This window comes from Podarcis filfolensis (assembly GCF_964270895.1).
Source record: "Podarcis filfolensis genome assembly, chromosome: 8".
Taxonomy (NCBI): domain Eukaryota; kingdom Metazoa; phylum Chordata; class Lepidosauria; order Squamata; family Lacertidae; genus Podarcis; species Podarcis filfolensis.
In genome coordinates, this window is record NC_139611.1 from 48,184,672 (window position 1) to 48,209,131 (window position 24,460).

At 38.9% G+C, this 24,460-nt stretch overlaps 1 protein-coding gene across 1 annotated transcript in view; it reads left to right on the forward strand.

Annotated features, from left to right (window-relative positions):
* Nucleotides 1-24,460, forward strand: part of WWOX (WW domain containing oxidoreductase) — a 538,444-nt gene that overhangs the window by 112,623 nt on the left and 401,361 nt on the right. The window contains exons 6-8 of the mRNA XM_083629828.1: nt 7,110-7,198; nt 12,232-12,417; nt 19,271-19,535. Coding sequence (XP_083485954.1) covers nt 7,110-7,198; nt 12,232-12,417; nt 19,271-19,535 — 540 coding nt within the window. The remainder of the gene's footprint in view (nt 1-7,109; nt 7,199-12,231; nt 12,418-19,270; nt 19,536-24,460) is intronic.

Sequence of the window (24,460 nt, forward strand, 5' to 3'; positions counted from 1 at the left end):
ATAAATAAGCACTGCTGATTTTCTTACTAGTATAGGAGGGAAATCTGGGACATATCCTTTGCTGATGTCAGGGGCTGGCAGGGCTCCAAAGAGTGTGTTGTGGGGACAGGGGGGCAGAGAATGACCCAAGAGAGGGGACCAGTGATTTATGGCAGGAGCCAGGGAAGGAGGGAGAGTCAAGGCAGTCTGAGGTGAAAGAAGGCACACAGGATGTGACAGAAGAAGGGACAGTTCAGGCCAGGGATGAGTCAGTAATTTCCCCACCTTCTTCCACACCACTGTCTCCTAGAACCAGGAGGGGATTGAAAAGTGAAGAGCAGTGATGAATTCCGTCCAGAAGTCTCAGGTTGCAGGCATGCAATCTGTCAGAGGATGGTCTGTAGCTGGAGGAGGGGAGATGCCCTGCTGTTTCTGCAACTGCTCCATAGGGCCCAGACCTTTGGACAGCTGCCTAGAGGCTATAAGTGTGTGTATCTGGAGCACCATGGAAGCTGCTGTGTTTCACCAATAAAGAGTCAGCTATCAGACACTTGTCTTCCTTATCTGGGATGGTTCATGACAGATTATAATGTCTCAGTTGTTGTTGTTGTTGTTGTTGTTGTTGTTTAGTCGTTTAGTCGCGTCTGACTCTTCGTGACCCCATGGACCAGAGCTCGCCAGGCACTCCTGTCTTCCACTGCCTCCCGCAGTTTGGTCAAACTCATGTTTGTAGCTTCGAGAACAGTGTCCAACCATATCATCCTCTGTCGTCCCCTTCTTCTTGTGCCCTCAATCTTTCCCAACATCAGAATCTTTTCCAGGGAGTCTTCTCTTCTCATGAGGTGGCCAAAGTATTGGAGCCTCAGCTTCACAATCTGTCCTTCCAGTGAGCACTCAGGGCTGATTTCCTTAAGAATGGATAGGTTTGATCTTCTTGCAGTCCATGGGACTCTCAAGAGTCTCCTCCAGCACCATAATTCAAAAGCATCAATTCTTCGGCGAGCAGCCTTCTTTATGGTCCAGCTCTCACTTCCACAACACATAATTCTACACAATTGTTTGAATAATGAATTCACCTGTTTCTCTTTTCTGCACATTCTTCATGGCTGTACTGTTGTGAAAGCATTCCATGCTTGAAGAACAGTGTGTTGAACCTGGAACAATAGAATGCTGTCTCCCAGAAACTCTTAGTTTGCTGTTTGCACTTGTACTGTGGAACTTATTATTCTTTGTGGTGTTGCTAGCTTTTGTTTTGTGAATTACACACCTTCCAAGTGTATTCTCTGAACCAAATTACACACTGAAAGAATGAATAATGAATAGAATTTTCAGAATACATAACAGTTGATTGCCAAAAGCCACTTCCCTTAAATCTAGAATCACTCGTGATCTATAATCATTGGAATTTATGACATCAGATTCCACCTAAAGTCCCTATTGAACTGTAGTGCAATTGTACTTAAAGCTGAAGAAACATGCATAAGATCCAGCTTCATGTTTGTCTTATGTTTGATAATATAAATGCAGTAGCAAACTACTAAAAAGCTCCTGCACACTTCGAAATGTGGTCTTGGACATGCACCTCTACCACATGCTGAAAACGCCTCCATAGGCATGGAGGCCATTATCCAAAAAGTACATAATGTCTAAGGAGGCTTAGATTTTACATTTCTCAAGCACCTCTCCACCCATGCTACACGACAAACATATTTTGAGCGTGGGGGCTGTTAAAGGAGCAGGGAACAGAAAATCCTGTTGAGTGTGCTTAAGCCTCTAGGCCCACCTAAATAGCTGCTCCAGATCCCTGCTGCCTTCAGAAACAAGTATTTGTCCAAGACATAAAATGGATCATCTGTTCTTATGTTTTATGGGTAGGCTCTTTAGGCAAAGGAATGGCACCCTTCTTTCCTTTTAAAGTGCAGTTAATCATGTCTTTGAAACATTGGCTAATTTCCTTCTCACTCAGTCAAGTCCCAGTAAAGATGTTAGGAACATAACTAACAAAAATGCCCACGAAGCTGTTGTTTTAAAGACATGCACTACTTTAAAGCCCTAGATGCAAAATGTGAAATGTCTTTTATGAAAATAGCTGAGGCAGAAAGAAACAGAAGAAAAACGAGTGTAAAATTATTCCATCTACTAGGGCTTCTAATGGTCCTCCGTAAGTTATCTCAAATGCTTTAAAGGAACCTATTCTAAAAACAGACAACATATCTTCAGTTGGCCTTAAAGCTTTGCACCATGTGATTCATTTGTCCCATTCAGCTGGCTGAAAGGTAATCTCATAGCATTCAAAATACATGCATGACTTTATAAAGCCTGCCTAACATAAATACTCAAGTGCATGCATTAGGGACTGTAATATTTACAGCCTGAAACTGAAATAAAAGCATTTCCTTGTTTTCATCCATCTTGCATGAAGATCATCATTACCACCTATTGCTGGACATTGTTGACTGTCATAACCAATGCATCAAAGCTGCCATGCTTTATTCTAATGGCATACTCTGGTCTGGATTTAATTTGTCTGTGCTTCCTAGTCTTTTAGGCAAGTGTCAGTTCAGCTTTGATTCTTATGGATTTACATACTGTAGACGTGGGAGAAGGTATTCTGTGCACAGTTCTTTTTGGCTTCACCGCCCCTTTTGCAATGTTTTATTCCATTTTTAAATAGGGTGTGTGTGTGTGTGCACGGGGGGGGGGGGCAGAGAGAAAGAAACAAAGAAGACAAAAAAGAAAAGTAAAAGTAAATCATCCCTCCTTTGCCCCTGCCCTTTCTTGGTTAACCCAGCAAGCTCTGTGTATGTCACCTCAAAGTACTTATTCACATACAGTATGTCCAAGCATGTCAGGTGGGTGAAAGTCATGTTCCTTTATAAGGGCCTAAAGCCTGAACAAATAGAATAAAATTTGGCTGATGCATTCTCATTTCTTCTTGCTGTAAGTTCAGGAGCCATTTCTTCTATGAATGCCAGAGTACAATTTTGGACAGACAGTTCATCATCGCATCTCCCATCAGAGTTCTCCAGTTCTTGAGAATCAGTAATCTGGCCACCACAATTAGGTATACAGTTAAGTGTTTCTTGGCCTTTTGGCTAAGATCAAGTGTAGCGAGTTAAGTGTTTATAAGGTGGTTTGTCAGAATTGGAGTAATATATATATATAGAAAGCAGAGCAAATTTGGTGTTGGGTGGGAGTTTATATTTAGTTATTAATGGTTCTTTGGCCAGGGCAGAAAGCTAGTGAAAAAGTGGACAACAGGTGTTAGTGCCCTGGCCAATGGGAATAAAGTCAGAGCTTTAACCGTTACCCTCTTCATTTGCTCAACTGGTGTGATAGAGATTTGTATAAGGTAGATAAAAGGGACTTTCACATGAAATTTTGAAAGTGTTGAAGTTTAAGAAGTCCAATATAAATGATCAAAATACTTGGCAGCATCAGGCAAAAGAATTCTGTGGGCATGGGTTGCGTATGAACCCAGTGGGTGACATTTATAAGCTGCCAAGAAGGTGTGGCTGTCAACTGTTGACAAATGAAACCTGTTTGATGGTTATGAATATAATGTGGCCAGTTGTGAAAACATACCTTCAAAGATTTTTGAAAATGTTCTACATCTGTGTTCATCAAAGAAATCAGGATTCCAATCCTTAAATGGCTTAGGAATGACTATAATATTAGACAGCCTCCAAGGTTTGCCACCCAAGGACTTGGCCATCCAAGCATATTTGGAAATGTTTTTATTAAAAAGGGAACCAATTGAGATTGGAACATTTTTGTAGCATATGGACAATTTTTATGGTTTTTAAATGCTTAATAATTTCTTAATCTCTTTTGCAATCTTTTATTTGTAAACACATTTTATCCCTCACAATTTGTTTGTCTGTATAAAAATATGTATTGTTCTTTCAGGCAACTGTTTTCCAAGTGTAGGTGACTGAAATTTTCTTTATTAAACTGGAGTACATTTTATCTTCTTCTCAACACTCAAAAGGTGAAATGTTTTGAGTGCTATACTACTTAAGGATATGTTTATGGTGAAAAACACTGTGTTTGTGTGTATGTGGGAGATAATAGCTGATTGATTGATTGATAGATAGATAGTTACAGATAGATAGGTAGATAGATTTAGATAGATAGATGATAGATAGATAGATAGAGATATATACAGTATTAGTGTAGCAATAGAGACTATAATTATGCAGTAAATTAGCTAATGTCCACTCTGGTGCCTTTTAAAGTACATCTTACATTTCTCCCCTCTCCGCAGCACTTCTATAAGTTATAGGGACTACAGCATATTTATTAAGAGTCTTCAATTGTGTATAAAACTAGAGCAGACACAAGTAATGGTATTTGCTGAAGGATTCTTTATCATCTATTATTTATTTCATCTCTTTTATATGCCATTATAATAAATATTATGACAGAGAAAGCTTTTATGCTTCAACTTATTGTAGTTCTCTTCACTTCCTTGCAGTCCTTCAGGAAAATGTAACCACACTTTACCTATATTTAATGTAAATCATCACTTGCATTAGAATGAAAAATCCCCTATTGGAAAAAGGCTCCTTCTTCAGCGTGGAGACATAAATGCACAATCATGTTTACTGCCAAACTACTGTACCATGCAGTGTTCATTTTTAAACAGTTTTTAAGCTGTAAAGTGAGTACATCACATATCATGAAAATGCTAGCTTTCTGAGTGTTTTCACTTTCTGGTTAAACTTCTGGCTTGATAAGCATTTTTCTAAGTGTGAGTGTAAAATATTGTCAATTATGTTCTAAGAGGTTTTAATAGATTTGCTATATGTAACATGAAGCATTTTCTGAATTAAATAAGAGTGTTATCTACTGCAGTTTTTCCTTAGGAGAAAGCACACACACAAAGTTTTATATTGGAGGTGGGGCAGATAGAAATTTGGATATTATGAAGCATATGGTTTATATCCCTTTATTTTTCATGGAATGTTCAAGATACGTAATTGTAATTCATAACTTCTAAATAAAGGAGATAAATAACAATAACTAGAAGCATCTGACTCAAGGTCATGACAAAATGAAGTTAATATTTAAAACAACAGTAACAAAAACTTCCTAGCCCTCCTAGGTATGAAGAGAAGCTTGTAAATACGAAGCACGTGCTAACAATGGTCAGGTTAAAAATCCAGACATGATAATTTAACTTTTTTTCCTTTCTTTTTTACAACCTATAGGTCTGCAGTTATTCTATGTGTTTCTCCCTTTCTAATTTCTCTGTGTTCAGGGTTTGCACTTCTATGGCATAATTTGTCTGGAACACTCAGAAAGATCCCAACCACCATCATCATTACTTGTGACCTTATAAAGTCTGCTCCTTAAGCTGCTGAAGAAATACCTCTACTGATTCTTACTGCCCTCGATAACCTATGGCCTGATAAGTCTAAAAAGCTGCAGAAGCACAGTACAAATGAGTTTAACAGTTGGAAATAAAGGGACATTGTTTATCCTGGCAGTGAATGTATTGTTACAGGATGTTTCAGTTCACTGGCAGAACTGACTAGAAACCCATATTCATAGCTTGTATTTGTCATCTGTATATCGCAATTGTCCATTAATTGTATTTCAATATTTTTATTCTACCCGAAGTGCAGCTTAGTTATTCCAGCAGATTTCTCCCTGTGAAGGAATAGTTGGCATTGGAACCCTCCCCCTCACATTTCTAATATTACAGGTGCTTCCTTTTTGTTTTTGGAGCCAGTAGCAGAAACCTGCAACCTGACACCAAGAGCAAAGGCATTACCTGAGTAATAGTGTGTGGACTTGAATCACTGTTCCCAAGAGCATAGTAACTAACAGCTTGTGGTTTAGTCTGTTGAACTACTTGATGTTTTTTGACCCCTTGCTGTCCTTGTGTTTGTAGCACTATCTTTTATTTTCCCCTTGGAGATGAGAACAGAGCATTATAGTGAGAGAGAGACAGAGAGACAGAGAGGAGATAACCTTTGTTGCAAAGGAAAGTTGGCAAGAAAAAAGAAACCCATTGGTGGTCAATATTTTGTCTTGTATTTTCATTTTAGTCAAGACCGGCTTCTGACTGGTGATGATAGCTAACCCTGAGCAGGCATTCTATGTTTTTTTGAAATATACCAGAGTGGAGAGTAACCAGACTTGCTTCTTCTACCCACTTTGCAATAAGAGTTACTGAGACAATACAAAAAATTATTTATGTATGCAACCACTGTCACTCAAGTGATTTTTCCCCAAGGATGGAAAGAAGAAAAAGTCCCAACTAAAGAAGAATGGCGACAGAGTACTCAGAAATGGCAAAACTTACTGGAAGAATAAGAAATCAAGATTATATACTCTTTGATGTAGAATGTAAACATTTTGTAAATCCAAGTTTAGCCTCATTGAGGGGCAGTATTTCAATATGAGTAGGAAAATGAGATTGCCCCTAAACATTTTTTTTAGAAAAAAAGCACTGGGGATGCCTCTGCAGATGCAACCATGAACACTACAATGGATAATCCCATATCTTCTCCCAATTTTTATATCATCTCCTTTTTACCATTCTAGAGTATCTGTATAGACCATTCATAAGGATTGATTTAAGGCTGCTTGTAAGTTCTGTTACCTTATGCACAAATACTGTGATTAGTGTAGTCCATGCATTTTGGTTTCTAGTGTGAATTTGTTAATTACTTGAAAAAAAATCAAAATGATAAATATTAATAAAACAACTTGTTCTATTTATTTTGTGGTTCATTGGACTAAGGAGACTGAAGGACTCCTTTAGTCATCTAGCACACATCTGCCAAATTGTAAGGGTAGGTCAGCTGTACATATCATACAATATACCCCTGCTTCACAAATCAAGTTTTTTTCAGGAGGTTTTGCCCTGGTTCTCTAACCTCAGAATATCAGCAACTTCTGAGAACAATCCGTCTGTCTTTAAAAGTGCTACAAATTGAGAACATAGCATTTGGCACTGTTTTCTATGCTTTCCAGGTTGATTTATGTCCATTGCAGGGTTCTAATGTTGAACAAGGGAATTTAAATGTGTAACTGTAAAGCTGTTTGGTGTAACATGATATTGTGATACAAACAAGTTGATGTTGTTGTTTTTTTTCCTTCATGTTCTCTCATTTTAGCACAAAGCCAAAGTAGAAGCAATAACCTTAGACCTTGCATCTCTTCATAGTGTACAGGAGTTTGTTGAAGCATTCAAATCCAAGCATGTGTAAGTACTCAGGGAGAGGGTTCTGTATCATAATTACTAATACTACATCAGCATCATAATTAGAAATAAATAAATTTATCAGCTGAGCATAATCACTGTAAACAGAGAAACAACAATAGTTATGTACAGCTTTTTGCATGCAAACATCCACATTTCTATAAACTTTTAGTGTGACTTAGGGGATAACTATAGTTAACATGTAAACTTTGTAATTGAGCTCTTGTATCTTAAAAGAAAAGCAGTGTCCAGGCAGGATTTTTTTGTGGCTAAAGGGCATTGTTTTTACACGTTGTATTTCTTGGCTACAGTTGGAATTTGAACCCTAGACGTGGGGAAATCCACTTGCTTTTTCACACTGGCTGAATGACGATTTGTAGTGGTATGTAGGAATGGTATGTAGGAAAGGGATAAGCACTGCCTCTCTCTTGCCACCCCCCCTGCTTATTGTACTTTGCATGATCCCCAGATGCTTGAGACATAATGCATATGAAGGTCTCTCAGATCAGATGTGAAGTAATGATAAATAGGTGGTGGCTGGCAGGAGTGGGGCTCCCCTCTGGGGAGCTTCCCCTCTGGGAAGTCTTATAGTTCCCATCATGCTGCTGATGACACCTAGCCCTACAGGACTTTTTAGCCCCATTTCTGAGGCTGTGACTTTGCTAGAGATTCCGGTACAGGGACAGAAATTGTGGATTATTCAAAAGGAGCAGAGCCAATTTATGACCACACCATTATGAAAAATAATTAACCCTGAAACCTGTCAAAAAAGGAGTCCATGCAGCAATCTAAATTTTGATCTTCCAAATTGCAGGTACAAATGGAAGAGACCATTTTCATTTCATTGTACAGTTTCTTGATCTGCTCAATCTGTTTTAAGCTATAGTCTCTTGTGCTAGCCTAAGCAACTCGGCCCTTTTTTAGTTCTACTCAGAGTGAACCCTTTGAAATGAATTGGCACGATTAACTTACTCCATCCATTTCAATGGGTCTGCTTTGAGGTACTATAGGCTCAGTGAATATGGCAGCTTCCTCCCTGATGAGATGTCCAGACCCATAGATCTCACAAATAGGCTGATTGCCTTTCAGTCCATTAATGAAGCCCAAACGCATCTTTGGAATATCTTTGAAAAAAGAAATTCTCATTTGCACTGTGAGGTATTTGAAGGTCTTTACTTGACACTGGCAATTGGGCTGGCTTTTACTTTTTGGTCATTTTTAGCTCAATGAAGCCACCTCGGTGAGCGTATGAATTTGTTTAAATACATGAAACATTGAACTAGTTGAGCCAATACTCTGACTTGATACAAGGAACCTCTCTCTGTTCTATACCCCACCCCCACCAGTTTCCTCCCTCCTCTGCACTCTGCATTCCTTGTTGCCTGGGCATGCTCAGTCCTCATTGGATTCCCCATACATGCTGATACCTTGTTTTTGCATGACTCTGTTTGGCTGCTATAGACAATTACCATGTGAGATTGCTGTTAGAGGAAGTGATAAGCTAAATGAAACCAGCATGTTCTTCAGATATAGTACATATGCTACTGAACACCAATTCCTGGGGCCAACGATGGGGGAGGACTGTTCCCTTCATGCCTTGTTGACTACCTTAGAGCATTTACTTAGAAACAAGATGATGGACTCAATTGACCTTTGGCCTGTGATTCAGTAGGGCATGTGCTCATTTTTTGTGTCTTTAAATTAGGCTGCATAATCACTGTTAAGAGACCTATCAATTAAGGCTCCTTTTCTTTTCCCAAAGACTGGAGCAGACAAATAAAATATTCTTTGTATTTTGAAACTCCATAAAGGTGGACATGATCTGCCTTGAAAAGAGGGACATGGCTTTCAAGAGACATTTGCTTTGATGCTTTTGCACAAGATCTAACCAGCCATAAGGGGCATGTTGGGTAGATAAGCATGTAAAATATTTATGATTTAATATGTATAGTTAAAATATCTTTTGCTGCAAATAAAGTAGTAAGCATTTTGCAGTTTTTATAGCTTAATGGTTAATGAGAGAATTTTTAAAGGGTATGTGTGCACAGTATTTTAATTAAAAATTTAATTTAAAATAATAAAGCCATGAAGAATATTACAAAGGGCAATAGCAATCAATATAATGACCTAAAATTTTAAACAAAATACGTTGATTAAAAGCACTCCACAGGAATAAATAAATAAATAAATAAATAAGAATGAAAATATTTCGCAAGTGTATGTGATTGTTTTGACACTTTTTAATAGACCTGAAATAAACCTTATCTCAGTCCTGAACTTAATAAACTAACATGTCACTATGAAGTTGCTCTGTTTTATCATTAACTGCTTCCAAGGGAATTTAACATTTTGGAATGCAACCAGTTAGGCGGTGTATACAACTCATAGCTTCCTTTATAGATGTTATTAAAATAAGTATGTTAAAAAGGAGGTGCTGATAGTGCAGGTAACCAACATGGGAAATGAGATTAAAAACAAACAATGTAAGAAGTTTAAAATGCCAGTTTTCCGTCTTCCTCCGAACACGTTGTGATACCATTTAAATAATGCAAATATTTGTATAAATCCGTTTAAAAAGAACACCAAAATAGTACTAGATTAAGCACTTATTAGGACCAAGCTCATCAAAATGTTTCATTGTGTTCAATGTGGAGTGAGCAAGTGGACTCTCAGGCCTCTCATGTACAATTCTGGGGATAATAATGCTGACAACTTGCAGAATTACAATGAGACAATGCCTGTAGAGTTCTTCGAACACTCTTAAGCTCTGCAAATGTTAGGTATGCAGTAAGTAGTTACACACACTGACACACTAACCCAGAGATTCCAAACTTTTCATGTTGGTGACATGCATCATTTCATGACACAGTAATTCAGCTTTACTAGCAAACCGGAGGTTAAACTAATCCCTTTCTAGCCCTGGGAGGAGCGTGTGGAGCGTTCGTGCGACACACTAACATGTTTCAACACACAGTTTGGAAAGCTCTGCAACTCAATTCTTGGGAGAATTCTTATCAGTCCTCATATGTAACCATAACAAGCTTTTGGAGGGGAAATCCAAGGTTTGTGGAATGATAACAATATCAGCAAAAAGTAACAACAAAACTAAGGATGGGGCATTAACCCCAAAACAGCCCAATGTTGACTGTGTATGCTCAGTAGAAACAATGCTAACTATGTTTTTAGGGAGGAGGGGACATAAAACTAGAAAGTGTTCGTGGCATGAAGTATTCTGCAGAAGGGTATGACTGACAGGCCAGAACCTTGAACAGGAGCACCCAATACCCCAACATTTTGTTGCAGATCCCACTTATTGTTGTGTGTTGCAAAATTTTATAAGGGACTGAGTTACATAGCCAGCACTCCACCCCAATTGTTTCAATTCTTTGTTGTGTTGGTTAGTTAGAAAATAAGGAACTTCAATTATTTTCTCAAAATTTCTCCATTTTAAAGAGATCCTACATGGGCCTATCCAATGTGTTTCTTGTTTAGAAGACCAATTCCTTTCACATATACTCCATTGGTGTGGGAGCTGCTTCCTTGCCACACAGTCCCACACTGCTGTATACACACTGGTGTGTAGGACCATTTCTATGGGCAGTTCCCTCTTGGATCCTAAACCCCTCCCAATGGTAAAGAGAAGTATAGCAGGTGGGTGGGAAAGAACCACATGATTGGAATATTTGCAGGCCTCCCAGCAATATGGGATCACACTTTGGGGGATCAGTGTGTGTGTTGAAGATTTTGTCAAATTTGTGAATTTGGAGATTAGTGAACCTATTTCCAAATCAGGAAATAGGTTGTGCCTTCCATAAACAGGAATGCACATTGTCTGCAAATGGAGGAGACATGTGGTCTGAAAAAAGAACTGCTTCTCAAGTCAATAGGAGAAGTAAAAACTTGAAGGAAACATGCTCTGACACAGAAAAGTCACATTACTATTTCCATTTACCTTTGGGCTTTTCATGATGTTATCATCACAGACGGCTTTTAAAGGATACAGGATATTTTTCTATGGGTCATAACCCCAGGGTATGATGTACGTTAGTTGATGAAATCTAGATCATGAAATCCTCCTTAGCCACTCAAACCCATCCAGCCACAAAGGACCGCCTTGGTGCTATTCAGGTGCTGTACATACATAACAATCTACAGCACCTGAATAGCACCAAGGCGGTGCTTTACAATGAGATGCTTAGTGTTGCATGGTAGAGACAGCCTCTGCTGTTTGTAACTGGACTTCTAAAATAGATAACTGTCCAGTAATGTATAATGCAATCCTATATATGTGTACTCAAAAGTAAGTTCTATTGAGTCCAGTGGGTTTTACTCCCTAGTAAATGTGTATAGTATTGCAGCCTAAGCATCCATTGAGATGGCAGCTCCAAATTCCCTTGAGACTGAATCCACACAGGTAGCTACTTAACAGACCTGATAGTGTCTGGCATAGCTCCACTGAATATAGGTGCATATAGGCAACATGTGAGTCCTTGTGGGTAGGGAATCTGTGTTACAATTTGACTATGACACTATAAATCTTCCCCTGCCACCATTGCCTTACTTAGAAAACAAATGATTTTTGGTTGAAAAGTAGCCCAGTGCCTGTGTTTTACCAACATATGAAAACTATAAGTGACTTACCTACAAGGCATCCTTTTTATTGTCAGAGTGAATTATGTTTTGAAAATGGAAACATTTCTTCACCAATAAAGGAATGTCTTTAATATGGATTCATTTATTTCAATAAATCTTTACCTTGCCTTCTACATAGCATTCAGGGTGGTTTACAACAGTTTGCAAAGCTTTGTAAAAATAACAAGACAATTGTATAACCCTGTTTTTAAAAAAGGAAAAGCAAAAGTTGAAACTATCCAAAAATCAAGGGCTATAGCTATTAAAAATATCAACCTGTAGGAGTAGGTCCTAACAAGATACTGGAAATGTCTTCACACATTCATCATTGTAATTAATTATACCATTTTCATACTTGATTGTGATCCTGGTGGTGATTATATATATATATATATTTTTTAAAGGTCTCTCCATGTGCTGATCTGCAATGCTGCTACTTTTTTGGCTCCTTGGCAACTGACTGAAGATGGTCTGGAGTCCACCTTCCAGGTTAATCACTTGGGACACTTCTATCTCATTCAGCTTCTTGAAGATGTCCTCCGTCGCTCAGTTCCTGCAAGAGTTGTGATGGTTTCCTCAGAATCACATAGGTGAGTTCTGACTCAGAACATGCTGTATGCCACTTAGAGATTTTTAATCTATTAAGTGATTTATGAAAGTCCTGAAGCATTTTCTTGGTGATCAAATGGAAAGTGAGTTCAGCTAGAAGTAACCATGCTGGGACATTCTTAATGTTTTAAATTTTTATTTATCATTCTGCACCCACACCCATTCCCAGCTCCAGGTCAGCAGGATAGATTGATGGCTCCCCCATTGTCAGTTTTTCTCTCCTATAATGCAAATGAGGGGCAATAATTAAAGCAAAAGTTTCCATTTTTCAAATAAGAACTTCAGTACATAAAAATTAAAACTAATGGATTATCCCATGAAATCAGTGTGTTAGAGGACTTGAAACTGATATGGTGGAATAGGATGCTGAATTTACACCTTAGTACTCAGATGCAAGGACGCGGGTGGCGCTGTGGGTTAAACCACAGAGCCTAGGACTTGCCAAGCAGAAGGTCAGCGGTTCGAATCCCCGTGACGGGGTGAGCTCCCGTTGTTCAGTCCCAGCTCCTGCCCACCTAGCAGTTCGAAAGCACATCAACGTGCAAGTAGATAAATAGGCACCGCTCCGGCGGGAAGGTAAATGGCATTTCCGTGCACTGCTCTGGTTCACCAGAAGCAGCTTAGTCATGCTGGCCACATGACCCGGAAGCTGTATGCCGGCTCCCTCGGCCAATAAAGCGAGATGAGTGCCGCAACCCCAGAGTCGGTCACGACTGGACCTAATGGTCAGGGGTCCCTTTACCTTTACCTTACTCAGATGCAAGTCACTAGTCATCTGTGAAGTTCACTTAGTGTACTTGTTTCAGTCACTCCTAATTGTACCTCATAAGGTTCTTAAGATAAAATGGAGAATGGAAGAACCTTGGCTGAGATCCCAGGAGTCATGTGTCATGTTCTGAGCCTGCACTAGGATTTTTGGATGTGACTTCCTGCTGCTGCTCCGCATCCCCCACCTGGCTGGGAAGCATCTCTGCTACAGCATGGGTAGGGATGCTTGTTACTTATGCTAAGGAATTTTTTTTTTTTTAAAGGATCCTGTCCTATGTATGCTTTCAGGTCCTTGAAGGAAGACTGGAATACAAATCTAAATCTTGAGTAAAGGATCCAGCACTGAGACTGGATGTTACATTGAGATATGTCTCTCTTAATATTTGTAAAGTCCTTCTTTTTGAACAATATTAGTATGAATGCAGGTTTTCTGTGTTGTTTGAGCCATTGATTTTGGTAGGAGATGGAAAAATAATTGATTAAATCTGAATGGCATGACCTTTATTGATTTGTCATTCAACAACTTCAATGCCATACAAAGAAGAATGCACAGTTATTCTTACTGGAGAAACAATGCAATTAAGGTCTTAAAGATTGAATCCAATTTTCTTTCTGTTTTTTCTTTGTTTGAAAACAACAAAAAATAAGGAGTTGAATATAGGCATTAGCCATATCAATGTAATAATAGAAGTGATGTCTCCAGGACTTTTAATTTTGAAAGCAAGCCTCTTTGATTGAGATTTCAGTTTAAAATGTCACAGTTGCTCTTAGAAGTGCAGTTTTCTACTGCTCCTAGAAGCCCAAGTGACAGAAAAATATGGAAAATTCCATCTGATTTTAGCTGTATTTGTAGCAGTACATTGAATATAGGAAATGTTTGGTAAAAAGGCAAAAACAAATAAAGATAAAATGTTTACTGTATACTCTGATACGTTATTACAAAGCTAGTGCCACCCCCCCCCCAACCCAGCTGTAAGAATATCTGACAGATTTAAAAAACCTTTCTTCTGTTTTGTTAAAACAAAGTGCTATTGGCTAAGCACTTTATGGGTATGGAGAGTACGTAAGTTGTCCCCTCCACCCTGTGGCATATTTTATTGACCTACTATGAAGCTTACTTTTTTAAAATCATGTTTCCCTAAAATGTAACCCCTGGGACCTGGCAAAGAGAGACCAGCCAAGGGTCAGGCTGAACCCCTTTATCACTTCCCAACATAAGGGCTTATGGTTTAAATGATACACTGCAGATAGATTTACTTTAACCATTTTAAATTTATGGCAGCTGAAATGAAAGGAAGCAATTGAAAATGTCCATAATAATCCTCCCTAGTGTTAAGACATGAAACATCTAGTAATTAGGTGGTAGGAAAAAAAAAATCTTGGATGGCCTTATCTTTGCAAATCACTCCAGGTTTGTGAAAGCTAGTAGCGGAGTCCCATTACAAGAGAGGGAGGCTACCGCAGGGCAGGCAAGTTTAGCACTAGAAATAAATCTGCCAACTCCAATCACTTGCCAGATGTGGAGGGCACAATGGGATATGTATAAATGAGCTGTTATTTAATGGGAGATTATGTTGAATTGTCAGCTGCTTGTTTCTCTGTGTATAACGCTGATCTCCAATAGTTTTTCAAATGACAACTTTGCTTTAGAGCTATTTCTTCTCTCCCTCTTCCTCTCTTGGTGTCATGTGCAGCTTAAATTCATGTTTTTGAGAGCTTTAAAGCTAGATGAAATAAAGGCCAAAACCCCCCAAAAAACAACCCAACATAAAGTTGGAACATTCATTGCGTAATTGAACAAGATCAGCCAAGGTTTATGGAAACTTATTCCCCAATAAGTAAATGGTGTGATTCCAGACCTAACAACTAAAGCAACTAATTGCTTTTCCATTTGTAGGGGGCTTGTCATGCATTAAATCATACTTAAACATATAAAATAATCATTGAAAAGGGCTGCTAGTTTTACAGTGTTGAAATGCCAAAGGGAGCTTGTTAGCCACTACATCTTATTATGTGTACGTATTTTGCAATCTGTCTGAGAATGCCAGAGCCAGTTTTGGTTACTATCCCCCCCCCCATGCCTCAAGAGATGGCAACATTCCACTCTTCTTAGATAGAAAAAAATATATTTGAAGAATAGCCTCTGTCTTGGGAGGAGGATCTGTTCTTTTTCTTCCTTTCAGATGTTGTATGAATGAATGTTGGGGTCAGGGGGTCAGAGATCATACACACTACTCCCACTCCACATATTTATTTGAATGTGCACATTAGGTCTAGTCACTCTCTATGCCACCAGGCTCTCTATGCCACCAGGAACACCAAAGAAGCAGGAGAGAGACCTATGGACTAAGCAGAACTTTAAATGAACACCCCATACCTTATTATAAAGTTTTTAAGGGGTTTGGGGTTGTAATTTCCATAACATCTAGAGTTTGAGATTCTGATGTTTTATAAAAGAAGCAAAAAATTAAGGGTGAGCAGCATAAGTGAAAATATTAAATAGTATGTTGTCACCTTAAATATTAAATTGGTTAGTCTTTAAGATGCCACAAGGCTCTTTCCCCCCTTCATGCCACAGACTCACAAAGCTACCTTTATTGAAATAGGTTGTGAAGCCTGTTTTCTGGAAGTAAGCCCCAGTGAACTTATTGGGGCTTGCTTCTCAGTGAGCATGCATATAATTGCACTGTAAGCATTTCCCCCACCCATTTAGTCTGTATTTCTAAGTCTCATGCTTGATCCCTTCACTTCAGGCATGATAGACAGTACCAGTCCAGGTATAACTTGCTACCAAGCAAAGGGACGCCCCAACGGTGGTGCATCCTCAAGATGGGGGTGTTTGCACCTGATAAATGCTTTCCATTACAAGCAGAACACTATTTCAGCTGTAGTAGGTGACATGCATCTACATAGATAGACTAGTCAGTTAACAAGATTAGGATGCTGCTTGGGGTAGATCAAGGGTTGTGAACCTGAGTAGCATTGGTCTCACAAGGACCACTGCTGCATTTTAGGACCCTAACCTCCCCAGAGTTCTCCAGATCTAATCTGACTGCAGCAAGCAAAAAAGATTCAGCATAGCACAGAATTTAGAGGTTTATTCCAGCCTACAGGAAAGGTCTACAAGAAACAAAATTTGCAAAGGTCTGCATAACATTTGGAAAGAAGCAGCACCATGTTTAAACTTACACTTCTGCTATTTTTTGCCCCTTATTTCTTGTTGATATTCAGTTTAATAAACCACCAATATAAGGACAGGCAGATGGCTATCTAGAAAAATTCCTTTTCATGTAGAAGCCTTCAGGTTTTTTTTTGCTACCTTGTTATTATTAAAAAAGAAAAGAAAAGGAAGGAAGGAAGAAACAAACAGCTGGTGTTTAATGACTCTGTCAGACCCAATTAAAAAACATCAACTAGTTACTTTGATTTGTGCTCAGTCATGCCATGGGTATACTTAAAAACATTAGACTCCGCCAGAGCTCATTTTGGCTTTGTTCACATTTATCTTTTATACCTTTAAGGCTATTGATGGCATATAACCAATGTTACAGCCCCTTTCTAGCCATCAATTTTTAATCTAAAAAGATTCTAAGAAGCAGCAAGTCTCATGTGTAGTTACTTGGGCACTTAAACTCCAGAGTATGCATTACTTGTGTACTAGAAGTGGGAGAAGATAAATGATGAAGGCTGTTCGGTTAGTCTGCTTCAAAAGCCAAAAATTTTGATTTCAAAATATTTACAATTTCTGCTTAACGCAATTATAGTGCTTTTTTAAAAAACAAGAAAAGAAAGAAAAGAAAACTCATTATAAGGGAAGAAATCAGGCAGTACAAGAAAACAGTTCCTGTAGTAGAATTGCAACCCTGAAAATAAAATATTACTATTTCTGCTGTTCTCAAGCAATGAAACTTCAGTCAGCGGAAAGATGCAGCTATTACTGGACACACCTGCTCTGGGCTTTGCATACTCTCACCAGCTGGAAATGATTGTACCAACTTCTTTTCTCCAACTTCTTTCCTCCAATTTCTCCGCACTCACTGTAAGATGTATGGACTCAGGGATAGGCTTTACTGCCTTTAGTTAAAAAGAATGGCCCATGACTCCATCAGGGAGACTTCCCATCAAATATATGATGGGTGCTGTGCCAACACAGCCTCTAAGCTCCAGAATCCCACCATGCAGTCAAAGTGCTGAACCTTTTAAGGAGGAACCTGGATCCACCCTTGCCAACCTCTCCCACACTGCCTAACAAATTAGCTGCTATTTCTGGTTTTTGTATTTTTAAAAAGTGGTCTAGCAGCCATGCTGAACTTTTTTTTAAAAAACTAACCTACATGAATATAATAATTATAATAATCTGATACTGATAAAAACCAGTCAGGCCCCTAGAGTGTGAATTGACAGGGGAGATGCAGCTGGTTCCTGTTGCTATCAAAGGCATAATGCAAATATGTAAACTGAATCATATGGGCAGGGGGAGCAGGAGAGAGAGACAAGAATCTGCTTGGAATCCTGTCTTGTCAGATCTTGTAAAATGCAATTGGCCATTTCTGAATCGAGTAAGTTAATAGTTGACATCCTGATGCCATTAGGCTTTACTACAAAATGCCAAGGAGCACTCTGCTAATTCTTGTGTTGTAGAACACATCCCAGTGTTCCATTATTGGTCTTGGTGAGTCTAGAAATCAAGGTACCTATACCTTGCCAGTTTGGACAATCAAATGTGTTTCTACATATCTGATTACCTTTCCAGGTGGTTTTTTTAAAAAAAAATGGTTTCCCAGTTGCCACTATCCTCACCCCGCTATAGACATCAGTTGATCAAAAAATATTTTGTATGCCTAGAATATGCTCTCCTTCAGAACCAGATATATGTTCTGATGTTCATAAGATCCAACAGTAGGTGGGTCTTGTCAGTGTGTTTTGAAAACAAAAACACCCACCCCTTGGTGAAATGTTTGGCGAAAAGTCATATGAATTCAGCCTTTAAATCTTTTATTTGGATTATTAAGGCTCAGTAACACACAGTTAGCAAATCTTGTTTTAGATTCCTGCATCCTTCCCATGTGTGCTTTGTTTATTTAATTTGCTTGCTTGCTTATTTGTTTGTTTATTTACTTTGCCTAAAACCAGTATGGATTACACAATAAAGCAGGTCCTCTCTGCAGGTTTAAATAGATACATTCATTTCTTCTTTATCCAAATGTGTTTAAGTAAAAAAAAAAAAAAAAAAGCAAAAAGCAATTGTATTAATTTAGGAAGCCAGGGTGAATTGGCATGTCTTACAGAGCTATGTGAATTTAGCAACAGTCAAATATCATATGGATGGTCATTCCAGTGGTGGTGGAGAGCTGAAAGTGAAAGAAAGAGAATGGATAAATCTACTCCCTCGTATATTATAGACATAATTTTGTAGACCTTACCCATTTTCCATTCCATTTTAAGGAAGATGACAAGTTAAGTTTTTAGTTTATAATGACCCAATTTACTTGATATATAACACTATACTCCTGATGTCTGTGGAGCAAATGTGCTTCTTAACCAAGAGAAGAATTTAGGAAGACTGTTGTTGTTGTTGCTTAGTCATGTCAGACTCTTCATGACCCCATGGACCAGGGCATGCCAGGCACTCCTGTCTTGCACTGCCTCCCGCAGTTTGGTCAAACTGATGCTTGTAGCTTCGAGAACACTGTCCAACCATCTCACCCTCTGTCGTCCCCTTCTCCTTGTGCCCTCAATCTTTCCCAACATCAGGGTCTGTTCCAGGGAGTCTTCTCTTCTCATAAGGTGGCCAAAGTATTGGAGCCTCAGCTTCACAATCTGTCCTTCCAGTGAGCACTCAGGGCTGATTTCCTTAAGAATGGATAGGTTTGATCTTCTTGCAGTCCATGGGACTCTCAAGAGTCTCCTCCAGCACCATAATTCAAAAGCATCAATTCTTCAGCGATCAGCCTTCTTGATGGTCCAGCTCTCACTTCCATACATCACTACTGGGAAAACCATAGCTTTAACTATACGGACCTTTGTTGACAAGGTGATGAACTGTTTATTTGTTTATTTTTAAAGGTTCACGGATATTAAAGACAACTCAGGAAAACTTGACTTCAACTCGCTCTCTCCATCGAAGAAGGAATACTGGTCTATGCTGGCCTACAACCGGTCTAAGTTGTGCAATATTCTTTTATCCAATGAGCTGAACCGCCGCCTTTCTCCCCATGGGGTGACATCAAATGCAGTGCATCCTGGAAATATGATGTACACATCCATTCATCACAACTGGTGGCTGTTTACCCTGCTGTTTACCTTGGCTCGCCCTTTCACTAAATCCATGGTAAGTGAACTACATTTTATACATCTTTGGATTATTAAGTGTGCTAGATTTTCAGAAATCCTGCTGTAACTTTCTTATTTCAGCAACTTTCATAACTGCTAACTTCAGCAGTGGCTACCATAACCATGAAACTCTGAATAAAGGAGTCTGCATTTCTAGCTTGCTTTGATTGCTTTTTGATAGACAGTTGTGCATTTTCAGTGTCATGCAATTCTGTGCATATATGTTGTGTACAGTGTGAATATCAAGTGAGTCTTTGCTGAGTGGTGGATCAGAAATGTGAGAGAAGAGAGAGGTGGAACTGCAGATAGCATTATGCTTGTGAGATGCTATAAAGATGGGATGGGTAGAAGAAAAATAAATGCTGACATCTTTTTGAAAGCAAAACAACAACAACTCTGAAATATATGAATGATTAACTCCATAGCATCTCATTGACTTTCATAACATCTAAAATTTGGAGCTGTTTTCATATACTTGCTACAGTTCTGCCTTAAAACAAAATGTTTGTGTTGGCACCTAGGGAAGCAGAAAAGTATCAAATCTTAAGGCTGCAAGAGCTTAGCAGATGTTTCAGTGAACGGAATTTTCAAATTCTTTAGCATTAAAAATAGCTAGAAATCTGAGGTGCTTGGGTTACACTTTCTGTTTCGGTGCAGAGCCAACCATTGTGCTTGAGTTTTAACAGATGTGCTGTTCTTTTTTTTCAAGTGGATGGGAATATAACACTACTACTGCTGTGTAGTTATAAATTATAATCAGAAAAATTTCTTAACCTTAGATAGGTATAGTGAAAAATTGTATGCTCAAGCAATATGCCTGCATGTATATGCCCCAGTGCCACTAAGAAGATCCATGCTGGTAAGAAGATTAAAGCATATATATTTCTTGCTGGATTGGTCAAGTGAGATACACATTTGGATACACCTGAATATTTATCTGACTGATAAAGGTGAGATATACTGTCCTGAATAGATACTAAATACTTTTTTAAAAATGAAAGCTCAGATTCTGGGGGTACCTGCCCAGGGGTATTCCTAGAAACCTTCATGGATACCTTGTTTATATCATCCATAAACAAATCTCCTGATTCAGTAGAATTGCTCAGATATGTTAATGATAGTTTACAGGAGGATTTAAGAAGCAATACTTTTAAAAAAATCCTGCTTTATTATTTTCAGTCTTTTCATTTTTAGCACACCTATGACTACTAAAGCTGACAGTACTTAAGTAGTGAACACATGGTGCAGTAGATTCATGAATGGCACCCAATATGCTTACCTTTCCTTAGCTGAATGCCAGCTTGTTCTCCACCTTCTTCTTTAGAAGAAGGAGAAGAAGAGTTTGGATTTGATATCCCGCCTTTCACTCCCTTTAAGGAGTCTCAAAGCGGCTAACAATCTCCTTTCCCTTCCTCCCCCACAACAAACACTCTGTGAGGTGAGTGGGGCTGAGAGACTTCAGAGAAGTGTGACTGGCCCAAGGTCACCCAGCAGCTGCAAGTGGAGGAGCGGAGACACGAACCCGGTCCCCCAGATTACGAGACTACCGCTCCTAACCACTACACCACACTGGCTTTAATTAAACTTTAAAATGAACAATGAAGAGCAAGAACAGAGAAACACTTGAGATTATTGGCTTGGAAGAAAATGATCTGCACCCTAGAGAAAGCCAATTGCACATAAGCAATTCCCCAGTGGATCATATTTAGCCTGGGTGTCAGCAAAAACTCTTGACATTGAATCCTCCCTCACAGACCAAGTCATCAAACCATCTTTGATCATGCTTCATGCAACAGCAGTTTCAGTTATTAAACCTCCTACAGGGTCTGCTGCTGGCAGGCTAAACCACTGTTATTTCTTTTTTTTTTTTTTTTTTAAAAAAACCCCAGCCAGGATCAATTCAAATAGAGGCAGAAATCCTGAAATCCCTTGTTCACAGTGGGCACCACTGAAGTGGTTTTGAGGCTGTATTCTGGCAGCTCAGGATGCCAGTTCATACTGAAGTAATTAAAGTTATGCGCTCTAAATGGTATAACTATTTTGATTCTAGTTAGCTTGTAGGCAGATCTCAAGTATGGAAGAGCTTGCATTAAACTTCAAAGTGTTAGTGAAGTAGTGAGGAACTTGCCCTCCTCGGTTCTTATCCTATGTTTTTGAACTTCAACTCCTGCCATCACCAGCCTGCATGGCCAATGGTCAGGGCTTATGGAAGTTGCCACAGGTTCTTCACCCCTGGTTTAGTGTATAATATTTTCACTATACTGTATATTGGTAATTTGGTAATTTAATTATAATATCTTACCAATGTTGTTCAGTCCTCACAAAAGTAAGATGTTTAGTCAAATACTCAAGAAATCAAAAGTCACATGCAAGGAACTAAGAGAACCAGTCAAACATACAAAGAGCTGAAGAGAAAAGTAAGTTTGTTCAGAGAGTAAAAAAGACCAGGAACTTAGCTACATTGGTCAAATTAAAGGTAAAGGTAAAGGGACCCCTGACCATTAGGTCCAGTCGTGACCAACTCTGGGGTAGCGGCGCTCATCTCGCTTTATTGGCTGCGGGAGCCGGCGTACAGCTTCCGGGTCATGTGGCCAGCATGACTTAGCGGCTTCTGGCGAACCAGAGCAGTGCACGGAAACGCCGTTTACCTTCCTGCCGGAGCGGTACCTATTTATCTACTTGCACTTTGATGTGCTTTCGAACTGCTAGGTTGGCAGGAGCAGGGACCGAGCAACGGGAGCTCACCCCATGGCGGGGATTCGAACCGCCAACTTTCTGATCGGCAAGTCCTAGGCTCTGTGGTTTAACCCACAGCGCCATCCGCGACCCTAATTGGTCAAATTACAATGTTATAAATGTGTTATAACACTGTGACACCAGATGGCGTTGTAGAGCTGAAATCACAATGATATTTTCCATTATGAGCTTTACAACTTTTTTAAAAGAGCATTTTCAGAGTGGTTTTTTATAGCTTGGTAGATCTAGCCCCAGTCATCACAGGCTGAAGGCATAGCTGGCCTGGAGGGCAGGATGACTCCTGCCTGTCATGGCCAGCAGGAGGAACAACCCTAATGAGAAAAGTCACCCATCCCTATCACAACATAAAAATTCATGGTCAGTAAGAATTTCCATTTTCCTACATTTCCTAAGAGCTAGAGCTTGCAGAGGAGCAATTCCAAATAGGTTGCCCCCTTAGGCATGATATGGTTTCACACACTTGGGTGCATAAACTTACATCTGTCTGTATAGCTGGAGGTCAACTGAACAATAATATGTAAAAGGTTTCTTAAAGTGTGCTTTGTGTCGTGATATTGATACTCCTTCCTGACCTTTAGGAATGGCTGGCTTGCTTTACCTAACTCTGGTCTTTATTTCTGTTCATGCCATCTTTGTAAAAGTGCCATACCGCTTTAAACCTTTTCCCAATCAGTTTCATATGATGGGTTCTCTTTAATCATTTACATTCTGGGGAAAGTCAAATATTCCATAAGAAGCCAAAGTAATCTAGCTGAATATATAGTGTTTGTGCAGCTGGATATTTTATTTATTTGAAGTATTGCGAGAACTCTCTTCTGACTTTACAGAAAAAAGGATGACGAGTAAACAGTAAGAGGGTCCAAGTAATCTGAACCTGAAAGTCCCTTCTTTTAGAGCAAAGTCATAACATTTTCCATGTTCCAAAAAAGAAAAAGAAGTCTACAAAGCTATATAATGCTCTTATAGTACTGCTGTTTTTTTCTTACTTTGATCAGTCTTTAAAAGTGTTGATATTACCAGATAGAAAAATAATAATTACTGTCTATTCTATGATATTTCATTCATCATTACTTACATTTTTTGGCTAGGCACAATACACACATAACATTAACATTTTAAAATGAATTTTCCTTGCCTTTTTCTGTTCTCTTTCTGTTCTGTTCTTTCACTAAATGTCTTAAGATGTTTATATATCTCATCTTCTTTCAGAGGTATTAAAGCTGTTCAATACTCTGATTGAAATACAAGATATTTTGAACTACTGTTCCATGTTTTAAAAAATAAAAGATGCAGGGAATGTGTGGTCATAACTCTTAGTTTGTGCATAGTGCAATCCAAGCATGGGTGCCAACTTGGAAAAAAAAAATTGGGGGGCCCAGGTAAGCCCCACCCCACATAATTGATCACATGATGCAGGGCACAAACACCATTTGAATGATAATGCCCATCAACTTTTGGGGGGAAGCTCCCTCTAATATTTTAGGGGGGGGGTGAAGGGACCTCAGCCCCTAGGAGTCGGTTTTTAATTTTCAAGTTTATTTTTTAAAAATTTATACCCTGATTTTTGATGAGCCTGCTCCACAAAGCAGATTACAGTGTGAAATATACAAATACAACACACACAAATAATAAGCCAAATAAATTGTTTATTATTGATTATTGTTTTGTTGTTCTTTGAACCTTGTTAGTGGAAAGGCATATACATTATTGTAATAGTGATGAATCATTCCCAGCAAAGATTCAGGTACAGCCACTCACAGCTATGGTGCAGCACTAACTAAGAGTCTCTTGCTGATTGTTCATAGCTGCATTGACCCACCAACATACAGCAATCCTTCATCTGGCCCCTGAGTTTAAATATCTAGAGACAAAGGAGTGCTTGCTAGCTGGGTTTTGTCTGCTGTTACTCTTGGCATGTACAGTAATACTCAGTATCACATTTCGGTGTCTCCTTACTGCTGACATTCACTAATCACCTTCAGTGTTGTGTTTGAACAACCTTCAGCTTATTTGTACTAAGCCGAAATAAGTAAAAGGTGGATTCAGTTTAGCACATTTGAACTTAAAACAGAAAATGCATACAACAAAATAAAACAAATAGAAGAAAAGAAAAATAATCTCACAAATTTTGTTGATGTGAAAACAGTTCACTACCTTCCTCTAAAG